The sequence below is a fragment of the Psammomys obesus genome, unplaced genomic scaffold, assembly GCF_907164565.1.
Source record: "Psammomys obesus unplaced genomic scaffold, mPsaObe1.curated_primary_1811, whole genome shotgun sequence".
NCBI lineage: Eukaryota > Metazoa > Chordata > Mammalia > Rodentia > Muridae > Psammomys > Psammomys obesus.
In genome coordinates this window covers 18446706-18459165 of record NW_026585689.1, presented here as the reverse complement: position 1 = coordinate 18459165, position 12460 = coordinate 18446706, and the positions used below count along the sequence as shown (strand labels likewise).

At 34.8% G+C, this 12460-nt stretch overlaps 1 protein-coding gene across 1 annotated transcript in view; it reads left to right on the top strand.

The window, feature by feature from the left end:
* The window catches only part of Znf654 (zinc finger protein 654), a 63688-nt gene that overhangs the window by 43965 nt on the left and 7263 nt on the right, over positions 1 to 12460 (top strand). The window contains exons 4-7 of the mRNA XM_055594505.1: positions 3582 to 3717; positions 6620 to 6822; positions 7401 to 7540; positions 12158 to 12299. Coding sequence (XP_055450480.1) covers positions 3582 to 3717; positions 6620 to 6822; positions 7401 to 7540; positions 12158 to 12299 — 621 coding nt within the window. The remainder of the gene's footprint in view (positions 1 to 3581; positions 3718 to 6619; positions 6823 to 7400; positions 7541 to 12157; positions 12300 to 12460) is intronic.

Genomic DNA, 12460 nt, shown 5'->3' with positions numbered 1-12460 from the left:
GAATGTTACAGATAAGGATGGAGAAAAGGATGTGTCATAATAGTTACTATGAGTGTAGGTGGGGTCTTAAGTTTCTAAGCTGATGAAGGGGTCAAACTTATATGTAAAGATGCAAACACTGAATTACAGTTTGATAGATACATGTGAGCTTTAAAATGACAACCAGTTGAATAAGGAACAAAAAAAGCTTACTTTAGAACAAAACATTAATCCCACACTACAATGGACTCTAAAAGAAAAGTAAGCAGAGTTGTGTTTCCTTCATAGCCCTGGCAAAGGCACAAGGTTGAAAGGAAATAGCTAAAGGAATTGTAATAAGCCCACTGCAGTAAGCAGCAGTAGTAAGCAGTTAAGGTAATGAAGTGTGTTAATAAACATCCCTGGATTGTTTCAGAAACACTCTAAAAATATGTCTCATGCTTTAGGAGAGAAAACAATTCTTTGGTGCTGTACATTTGTTTCTTCTTATTCTAACTTTGTAGGTGTTAGATTGAATATCATGCAAAAAAAGCAAAAAAGGGCAAAAAAAGGGAGGGGCATTAATACTATTTAAAGAAAGGGACCTATTTTCATACTTATTTATTCACTTTCATTGTGTCTTTAAAAGATAGACCACAGTAAAATGTTTCAGTTCTGTTACCTATCTAGAGTTATTTTCCGTAGGAGTACCCTCTCAAATTTAGTATACTGACAAAAGAAACACACACACAAAAATACCAGAAAAATCAAACTGATGGATTACACATTAAATGAGGAAGGGATAGTTTAAGATATATTCTACCAGATGCCGAGCATGTATTGTAATCCTAGTCAGGGTGGAATAAGAGGTAGGTTTGTTTGCATAGACATTTGGGAGCAGTTTGGGAAACATAGTAACACTTCTTTTCCACACACACACACACACACACACACACACACGTACGTGTGCGTACACATGCATGCACACCTCTAACTACTTCCTAAATTTTCTTGGGATAGTAGATAGAAAGATTGTCAGAGCTTCTTTTGAAAAACTTTCAGTCATCTAACTAGGGGGCTTTGGAACTTCCCCCTTTCTCTCTCTCATGCCCTTCTCTCTCTCTCCCCCCTCCCTCTCTCTCTGGAGTAGGGTTTAAATTGAATTTCTGCTTGTTTCTTAGGAAACTGACAGTATACACCAACATAAGCCTGAGTCCAGTTCTAAATTCTCCAGCCTAATTGGCAACATGTTTGGTAATTCATGTACTCTTACATACACTCCCTCCTCCCATATCTTTTAATAATAAATGTTCTTTGAGAAAAAGCATGATTTATAATGCTCAGTCCTCTAGGTATTCTAAAATACATTATTTTAAACATGCACACATGCTTTTTAAAAATTGGGTAAAATACTGTAAGAAGTTAAAGCTAACATTTCATGAGTGCTTACTATGTGCAAGGTACTATCCCAAGAACCTTTTACTGCTGTATGTTATTATTTAATCCTTACACCAGTCTTAGAAAGTGGGCTCTTTTTAGTAGCCATATTGTAGACAAATTAATTGATAAGAGCACAGAGAAGTTAAGTAACTTGCCTACTCTAGGATTTTTTAAATTGCTTTAATTTAGGGAAACCCTTAAATAACACTTAGGAGGTAACTTATTTTCTAATGTTTAAACTTAAAGATTCTTTGAAATAATTATATATGTGTGTATGTATGTGTGTGTGTGTGTGTATGTATATATATATATATATACACACACACACACATACAAACACACCTAGGTGTGTAGGTATGTGTGTGTGTGACCTTTTTGGTGTGGTGCACTCTTAGGTTCTGCTACCTGGGGAGGCTGAGGTGGGAGGACATGTTGAGCTGAGCAGCTTGAGACCAATTTGGGGAACAGGAACACTCTACCTTTTTAATTTCTCCCATCTTGCTTTATAATAAAATAAGCTCTTAAAGTGACTCATTAGTGCAGTAGAAGTGCTAACTAGTGTTAACGAGTTTCATAAAATAAGCCCTCTTTATCTTTAACCACTAAGTGAAAATAGTTCTTTGAAAATACTTTTTAGTAAAAAATGTAATGTTCAAATGACATAAAAGCATATTTTAATACATAGTATTAAAGTAACAGCCTCTGGGATTTTGTTAATTGATTATTCATCTAATAAGTAAAAAACTCCATACTTTTAAAAAATGCTGAAGTAGTCTGGAGAGATGGTTCAGAGGTTAAGAACACTGTCAGTTCTTCCAGAGGTCCTGAGTTCAATTTCCAACAAGAACATGGTGGCTCACAACCATCTATACAGAGATCTTATGCCGTCTTCTGGCATGCAGATATACATGCAGACAGAGCACTCACCAACATTGAATGAATGAATGAATGAATGAATGAATGAATGAATGAATGAATGAATGAATGAATAAATCCTTAGCTGGGCATGGTGACACACTCCTGTAATCCCAGCACTCGGGGAGGCTGGGAGGAGAGGAAGGACTACACAGAGAACTACTCTGTCTCCAAAAATCAAACATAAACAAATAAATGAATAAATAAGTAAATATCCTGAAATAATTTTTATAAGATGCTAAGGTCTTTCTGCAGGTATTTTGTAAGTACAGAAAAGACTTCTGGCTGTTGTGCTTTTATTGTGATACAGCATTCAAATATATTCAGATACTGCCAGCTTCATTATCATCTTTTACTTTAGGGTTCAAGCTCAGCCTACTTTTTAAAAGTAAATTTACTAGGTCTTAGTTCATGTTTCAAAATTCTAAGACTAAATTTCCCAAACTTTTAAAACTTTTAAAACTCTTAGTGTATAATGAAGCAGGAAGACAGTCCAACAAGTAAGCAAATATTTAAAGCCATTCTATCAAACTCAAAAGATTAAGTAAACCAATGTCATTCCTTTACAAATGTCACAACATAATGAAAGACAATTTAAAAAGCACTGTATATATCTAAAAGCAGAAGATGGAGAGTATTAATTACTACTGATTTTATTAATACATCATTATCTACAACCTGAAAAAAACTGCTCCTGTTGCAGGTTTGATTTCTTTCCTCAGCCTGTTTCTTCATCTACTAATAACAAAGCTAATTTCCAAACACAGGGAAGTGAAGTTTTCTGTTTTGAAACCTGTTACTGCAGCTTAGATTTGGCATAAGTTCAGGGGAGAGCAAAGGACTTATGTTCCTGTGCTTAGAGAGTGTACATTCTGAGCAGCACCTCCCCTTATACTCTTGCCTGCCATTGTTAACAGGAACCTTTTGAATTCTTTTGTAAACTTAACACATCACTTAACTTTCAGCTTTTTGCAACCTGGCTCTTTCCCTACAAGTGATTCACCTGTAAGTTTTTCTCTTTGGTTACGTTTTATCCCTGTTTTAATGGGATTTTCTCAGCCCAGTCATACATATCTGTGTAACCTTTGGCATTAAGCCTATTTGTTATTAATGGGGTTTTGCTACCCTACTTAGGTTGCAATGGTACCCTTTTCTCTTTTATAATTAAGTAGCTGTCATGTGGCCATCAGCCACTTTATAAACAATGACAATCAAGTAGTTTTTAATCCCTTTAAATTCACAAAGCCCAAATGATTTTTCTCTCCTAGGAATGCCAGAATCACCTCCGCAGATATGGAAATGTGAATCTGGAACTGGTGACTCGAATCATTAGAGATGGTGGCCCATGGGAAGATCCAGTGTTGCAAGCTGTTCTTAAAGCCCAACCGACATCTCAGGAGATAGGTACTTCAGGAGAGTCAACACCAAAACCATTTCTTTTCTAACTTGGCCCAAAGTGCTTCTTGATACTAGCTTTGTTACATGTCTCTCTAGTAATGGTACTATGGCTGTTTACATGTTTACTGGGTGTTACAGAGAGTTTGTTTTTGGCCTTTCGGTTATATTTTAAAATCTATTTAAGTAGGAACACTTTTTCTTTTCTTTCTTTCTTTTTTCTTTTTTTAAGGCCCAATCCAAACCTTTTTATTAAAATAACAGGCAGAAGTCGGTCACAGTGTTGAGGGCTTTTAAGCCCAGCACTCTGGGAAGTAGAGGCAGGTGGATCTCTGGGATGTAGAGGCCAGCCTGGTCTACAAAGCGAGTCTAGCACAGCCAAGGCTACACAGAGAAACCCTGTCTCGAAACAAACAAATGACAATGACAAAAAACAAACAAACAAACAAACAAACAAAAAGCCACACAGACTATCCATTGTATATGAGTTCTCCTGTGAAGGTTGGAACTCTGAATTTTTTTTATCCCCATTACTATAGTAATACATTATTATGTCTGTATTCTATAGTTAGTCCAATGTCCAGTGCACAGTCACTGCTTGGTGCTGATTGAATGATTACATGAATTAATTAAATGAATAAGTAAATTTCAATTATAATAGAACAGCATTTCCCAAACTAATAAAATTTTGTGTCGTCTTCTCATTACTTGCATCCTTCTTTGACATTAGCCCCTGTCATACAGGTCCACAGTGGACTCTAGTGAACCAAAGTTTCTTATTGAAGGAGGAATATTATTGAAGCTCTGTTCTCTACTCCTACCTGTTAATCCTTAGTTTCCCATATTATTCAAATGTCCTAAGTTCTAAAACATGCGGATCACGAAAACTTAGGATGTAAGTTTAACAATAGTGTTTGAGCACCAAAATGTACAATGTATTTTGAAATTGTGGAGTTTATAAGAAAGCCAAAGAGAACAGACAAGCTCTTCCAACTTGTGGACAGTTTAACTAGTTTGTGTTGAACATGTTAGAATATTCCCATTTGCACCAGGTTAAGAGGTAGAGTGTGTGGAGAAGGAAAGTATGATGCTGGCGTAAGAGCAAACCACCATTATACCCAGAGTGGATAATCCACAGGAAATAGGGGGAGCTCTTGCTTGATGTGTGAATCTTGGAAAGGGCTTAGAAAGTCAAAGACGGACACAGTTGTAACTGAGGAGAAAGACTTACTTATTGAGGAAAATTGTAATAAAGAAAAGAGTCATAATTAGAGGAAACAAGGAAATGTGGTCAGAGAAGATAGGGTGTAGCATTAAGGAAAAGGATCCAGGCAGTCCTGATGAAATTTGATAAGCTATGGACAGATGGCAGGGGAAGATAACTTCCCCCCTTTCAGTGGACTAGGGTAAGAAGATAGGGCAGAAGAGTGAGGGAGGGTGGGACTAGGAGGAGCTGAGGGAGGGGGCTACAATCGAGATATACAATGAGTAAATTGCAAAAAAAAAAAAAAAATTTAAGGCAAATAAAGAAATAAATACAAAAAGAAAGAAAGAAAGGAAAAGTAAGAAAGCCACAAATGGAAGAAGGCAGGAGATAGCTTGATGACTCATAAGGTAAAGGTACTTACTGCACATGCTTGTTAATCTAAGTGCCACATGAGGGAACGCACGTGACATACAAAGACACACACACATACCAATAATTTCATTTATTTATTTATTTATTTATTTATTTATTTATTTATTTATTTATTTATTTATTTTTTAAGAGGGCAGGAGAGAAGAAAGTTCATTAGGCTTCTAAGGGGCTGTTCAGGCTTCTTTGAGTAGGAGGAAGAAGAGATATATTGTTAGTTGAGGTGAAGGCTGATGGCCTCTTCAGGCTGGGAATCACATTAAAATAATGAATATTCCTTTTATAACTGCACTAACATTCCTCACTTTAGACAAAGGTTCTCTAGAGCCTCATTAATATAGATGACTCTTCTCTACATAGTAGTCATTATGATAAAGTTCAGACTGGATTTTATTTGTGCATGAACTCCAAGCCAGTGTTTACTTACCATACATTTTAAACAGAAGTATAAGAAAAAATGTTTAAGTCAAAATAAAATATAGTTCATCAGCACTTCCGTAGCTTCTGATGGAATGTAAATACTTGAAAATTGTTTGGATTTAAAATTCATAAACTACAGGTTCCACTTTGTTCTCTATAACTTATAATTTGTCATTAGGCAAGTAATTTAATCTCTAAAACGAATAGCATAGTACTTATCATAAGGTTGTTGTTAGGCTCAAATAAACTTACACAGTTAAGTGTGTTTGTATATTATGAAAATGAAAGTAAGCATAAATTAGTAATTATCCTTGGTGATACATGAACACATTAATAGGCCTCTTTGGTACAACTTTGCATTAATTTTATCAAATATTTATTCATGATTCAGCTTTTTCATTAACTTAGCTAACATTCTTTACAGTTAATCTGATTTAATGTGGTTTTAATATACTAATTTAGCATATGGTCTTTTGTAATAATGAAAATATTGGACAACTAGAAGCAAAGTGTGTAATTTTAGACTAGAGAAACATTTTAGACTTGTTACTTGAAACATTGTAATGTATTGATGAACTAAATGGACATTTGATTTTTTTCCTCTAATACAAGTTTAATTCTAATTTTTACCCTTTTTTAGACTAAGAAGAAATCAGCTAGAATTTCATTAGCACTGTTTGGAAGTTTTATTTTTCATTTATCAGCCATGTTACATGACTGTTCTTTTTAAAAATAAAAGTTTTATTGAACATGTTATTTAAATAATCTAATTAGATTAGATGTTTTAGTTGTAAAGTTTCAAACAAGAAAGTTTGGATACTTTTGAGAATAATAACGTTTTCTTTTTTAATATAGTGAACAAATATTTAAGTTCCGAAAACCCACTGTTCTTTGAACTACGTGCCAGATACCTAATTGCCTGTGAACGCATACCTGAAGCAATGGCTCTTATAAAATCTTGTATAAATCACCCTGATATGAGTAAAGACTTGTACTTCCATCAAGCACTCTTCACCTGCCTGTTTATGTCACCTGTAGAAGATCAGCTGTTCCGGGAGGTATTATTTGAGACTACTTTTTCCTATAACCATTTTAACCTTACTAAAACCGAAATCAGATAACACCAAAATCAAATAAAGGAAAACTGCACTGTTACTGAATTTCTTTTGCAGTAATAACAAAGATTTAGAGATCACACTATTTAAATGTGTTCTCTTGTGACTGTTCCTTAAGTTCATGTGAATTAGTCAGAATCTGATGTTAACAAATAATTGAATTAACAATATATAATTACTATATTTTTGGTATGATACAGAAATTAAATAAAAACTTATAAACAATATGATTTTTGTTTCTTAAAGTGCAAAGAAGTTACTTATGTTTCTTTTGCTTTTCATAGTAAATGAAGGAATTCTTTCCTAACCTGACTCTTACTTACCCATATACCTAGTGACCTTGCAAGTACTTGTGAAATACGGGTGCTATACTCTAAATTATAAAAGTATTTCAGAACACTGTATAATTGTAAAACACAGTAGAAATCTACTGGTACTTGCAAGTGTTTTAAACAGTAACTACAATTAGATGTTTATACATTTTTAATGATTAGAACTGACTCTTCCTTTCCTCTTAATAGCATTTGTTGAAAACTGACTGTAAGAGTGGAATTGATATCATCTGTAACACTGAAAAAGAGGGCAAGACTTTGCTAGCCTTACAACTCTGTGAATCCTTTCTTATTCCACAGCTTCAGAATGGGGATATGTACTACATATGGTAAGTGTTTCTGATGCGTAAGTTGAAATAAAAAATGGTGAACAGAAGATTGGTTAATAGAGTTTGGACTTTATATTTTCTTTATAGTTGTGTGAAAGTGTTCGATTACTTAAAAAAAGGTTTATTTTTTATTTTTTATTTGTGTGCATATGCCTGTGAATGCAAATGCCTTTAGGGGCCAGAAGAGGGCATCAGATCCTTTGGAGCTGGAGTTGACTGTTTGTGAGCTGTCCAATGCTAGAAACTGAACTAGGGTTTTCTATAAGAGCAGTTCAAGCTCTTACCCAACGAACCATCTCTTCAGACCCTTCAATTACTTTTGTTTATTTTTTTAAAGTTATGCTAAAAACTTATTTTAGGACAGGGATGTATTTTGTTTAACAAGTCTCACCCCATCCCCAATTTAACAAAGACAAAAGGGAAATCTTTTATGAGCTAACATTAAACAAAACAAAACTTTGAGTGCAAAAAAATGTCCATTTTAAAATATCATATTATTTTGGAACAAGTTGGGAAACATATATGTTCATTTGTAAAATATTAAATAGATTATCTACCTTACGATTTTTAGCTATCATTTTGTTTTAAAATCTATTGCAAAGTCAGGCCATATGTTCTTCAATATAATTGGTCTATTCGCTTTCTTTATCTCCCTTTTATAAAAACACTCCGTATTTAAAATGTTCACCATCATCTTTCATCTCACTTCATGTGTACACTTTTTCTTTATAAATTCCTCAAGAGGCTTCAGCATTTAGGAATATTATAGCTACCATATTATCTGGATGGGGCAATACTTTACTTACAGAATTGTTGCCTGGCATTGGTGAAACAACAGTAACAGACCAAAAAAAATAAAATACCCCAGATTATCAGGTAACAAAATTTTGCTGAATAAATGTTATTTCTTGGTATCTTTTTTTTTTCATTTTTTTTATATTAATTACAGTTTATTCACTTTGTATCGCAGCTATAGCCCCTTCCCTCATTCCCTCCCTGTCCACCCTTTCTCCTTCGTCTCCTCCCAAGCCTCTCTCCAAGACCACTGATATGGGAGGTCCTCCTCCCCTTCATCTGACCCTAGCCTATCAGGTATCATCAGGACTGGCAGCATTGTCTTCTTCTGTGGCCTGGTAAGGTTGCTCCCTCCTCAGGAGGAGGTGATCAAAGAGCTAGCCATGGCTGAAAGAGCCCTGTTCCCCTTACTAGGAACCCACTTGGAGAATGAGCTGCCATGGGATACATCTGTGCAGGGGTTCTAGGTTATCTCCATGCATGGTCTTTGGTTAGAATATCAGTCTCAGAAAAGACCCTTGGGCCCAGATTTCTTGGTTCTGTTGCTCTCCTTATGGAGCTCCTGTCCTTTCCAGGTCTTTCTGTCTTTTCCTTCTTAAGATTTCCTGCACTGTGCCCAATGTTTGGTTATGGGCCTCAGCATCTGCTTTAATACACTGCTGGCTATATCTTTCAGAGGCGCTCTGTGGTAGGCTCTTATCTTGTTTCCACCCTCTTCCAATGTCCATCCTGTTTGCTTTTCTGAGTGAGAATTGATCATCTTACCCAGAGTCATCCTTCTTGCTTAGCGTCTTTAGGTGTACAGATTTTAGTATGTTTATCCTGTATTATATATCTAATATCCACTTATAAGTGAGTATATACTATGTGTGTCTTTCTGCTTCATGGATGTCTTACTCAGGATGATCTTTTCTAGTTCCCACCTGCAAATTTCATGATTTCCTTGTTTTTAATTGCTGAGTAGTATTCCATTGTGTAAATGTACCACAATTTTTGTATCCCTTCCTCAGTTGAGGGACATCTGGGTTGTTTTCTAGGTTCTGGCTATTACAGATAAAGTTGCCATAAACATGGTTCAGCAAATGCTTGAGTGTATTTTGGATAGGAGTGGTGTAGCTGGATCTTGAGAAAGCACTATTCCTAATTGTCTGAGAAAGTGTCAGATTGATTGGTTGTACAAGTTTACATTCCTCAATGCAATTCCCATCAAAATACCAACACAATTCTTTACAGACCTTGAAAGAACCATTCTCAGTTTCATATGAAAAACAAAAAATCCAGAATTGCCAAAACAATCCTATACAACAACAGATCATCTGGATGTATCTCCATCCCTGATCTCAAGCTGTACTACAAAGCATAGTAATAAAAACTGTATGGCACTGGCATAAAAACAGAATGGTGGATCAATGGAACTGAATAGAAGACCCAGAAATAAACCCACACATCTAAGAATACTTGATTTTTGACAAAGAAGCCAAACCATACAGTAGAAAAATAAACAGCATCTTCAACACATGGTGCTGGTCTAATTGGATGTCTACGTGTAGAAAAATGTAAGTAGACCCATATTTATCACCCTGCACAAAACTACAGTCAAAGTATATGAAAGAACTCAACATAAAACCAGACACACTAAATCTGTTAAGAAGAAAAAGTGGGGGAGAGCATTGAACTCATTGCTACAGTATACAAGTTCCTGAACAGAACACCCAACAGCACAGGCTCTAAGATCAACAGTCAGTAAATGGGACCTCATGGAACTGAAAAGCTTCTGTAAAGCAAAGGACACTGTCCTACAGACTGGGAAAAGACCTTCACCAACCCTATATCTGACAGATTGCTAAGATCCAGAATATATAAAGAACTCAAGAAGTTAAAAGGCAATAAATTAAGCAATCCAAAAAAAATGGGGTACAGAGCTAAACAGAGAATTCTCTATAGAGGAATATCGAATGGCAGAGAAACACTTAAAAGAAATGTTCAACGTCCTTACTCATCAGGGAAATGCAAATCAAAATGACCTTGAGATTTCACCTTATATCTATCAGAATGGCTAATCAAAAACTTATGTGACAATACATGCTGGAAGTGATGTGGAGAAAGGGGAGCCCTCCTTCATTGCTGGTGGGAATGTAAACTTGTATTTCTTGGTATCTTAAAGGTTATATAGATTCTATGTAGGAAGGTAGTAACTTATTAAACTTAAGTACATACCTGGCAGTTCACTACGGATATGTTTAAAGGTAGTGAATAAATATATCAGTCACTGTCTCCATCATTCATTGTCTTACTATATTGTGTTACTGAGGAGATTTTCATGCATTAGTAGCAGGGAAGTATGATTTATAAAATATATAAACAAGCCTGACCAGGATCTCAGAAATAAGTGCTTCAGGAGATTTAAAACCAAATTATTGTGAGTGTCAAATACAGTGCCACTCACTGGAGTCTGATAGTCATTTTTTAAAATCTCATAATGGTGGAGTCTTGAATTTTTTTAACTGAATAATCTTGTTATTCTATCTTGGTCCAAAGTACTTTTTGATACCATATTTGCTACATTTCTCTTTAGTGCAGTTACATTTATGTGATATTAAAGGGTAACACCCTCTTATGAAGAAAGCCCAGTGTCCTGTGAGCCTAAGTCTACTTGCATATGCTGGGCTCAAAAGACATGCACAGTAAATCTATTTTGAAAAAAGAAAAACTCGCCACCAACTATTTTAGTAGTTCCAAATTATAATGCTTTGTATAACTTCTAGGGCAGATTTTGTAGATGCTAAGTTCCTAAAGTACTGTATCTGTATATATGAGTTACATCTTATGCTTTCATTTTACTTCAAAACCCACTATTTATCTTTGATCACCCTTAGCCATGTATTAGAAAAGAATTATCTGTGAAATACTTCAAGTACTCTATAGTTTGTCTGTTCGAAAGTATTGTATGTTAACAGAAAAGCAAATAATCTAAAGATAATGTAAATGATACAGTTTTAAAAAATCAGCACTATAATATGCTTACATTTTAAAATTACTTTTAGTATGTTTACAAAATGAAAATATTCTAAAATATAGGTTTTAAATTTGGAAATACTATGTTCACTGCACTAGTTGTCAGTGGGATCTGGGAAAATGAAGCCAAAAAATAAGGTGGACTCAAATCTCATGCAACAAATAGCCATCTTTATTTAGAGCACCAAACAATTTATACTTTGAGGGTTAAGAGGAATCACATAAGTGAAGTGTAGAATCACAAAGGCAAGCCACAAGGGCAGATGTGGCAAAAACTTTTTTTTCCATAGAGACATATAACCAAATAACAATAGCCATTTGTAATAAATAATTGTACATAAACTCACCCTGATCCACTATAACTGTTGGTGGTACCACAACATTACAAGAACAAGTCTGTGTTTTTGAAGAAACTAATGTCACAAGACTTGATTTTTGGAGTTTCTCACAGCATTCAGAGTTCTCACATGACTCTATTCTTGGATGGTATTCTGACAGTAATATGCTAAAGGTCAAAGTGAGTGTTTTAAGATTATAGCATCAGTATTTGGAGCTACCTCGATTTAGCACTGTAGATTCTTAGAGAAGCCAGCATATTACTGGATGTCATTACTATCAATACAAAATAATGTCATTTTAATTTTTCTCTTTTAACTTCTATTAATCTCAAAGGTAGCACAGATAGCATGAACATTTATAACTACTTTATGTATATCCTAGCTAGGACAGTATAGGGTTGCGGAAAAGAAACTAATATTTGTACTTGAATAAACTAGTTTTTGATACATGTTTTTTTCTCATTTACAGGGAGTTGATTTTCATATGGAGTAAACTACAGCTTAAATCTAATCCTTCAAAACAAGTGTTTGTAGATCAGTGTTACCAACTTTTAAGAACAGCAACTAATGTGAGAGTCATATTTCCTTTCATGAAAATCATTAAAGATGAGGTAAATATATTTATCCTCTCAGTTTTTAGATTTTAAAGCTGCATTCTCTGTCATACTCTTTTCTCTTCAGCTTCCAACATTTACAATGAAAATTTTATCACCATGAAATAGAGGGAAAGCCAGTCTATTGTCACTTAATTTGGGAAGAATTCCTTCCACAT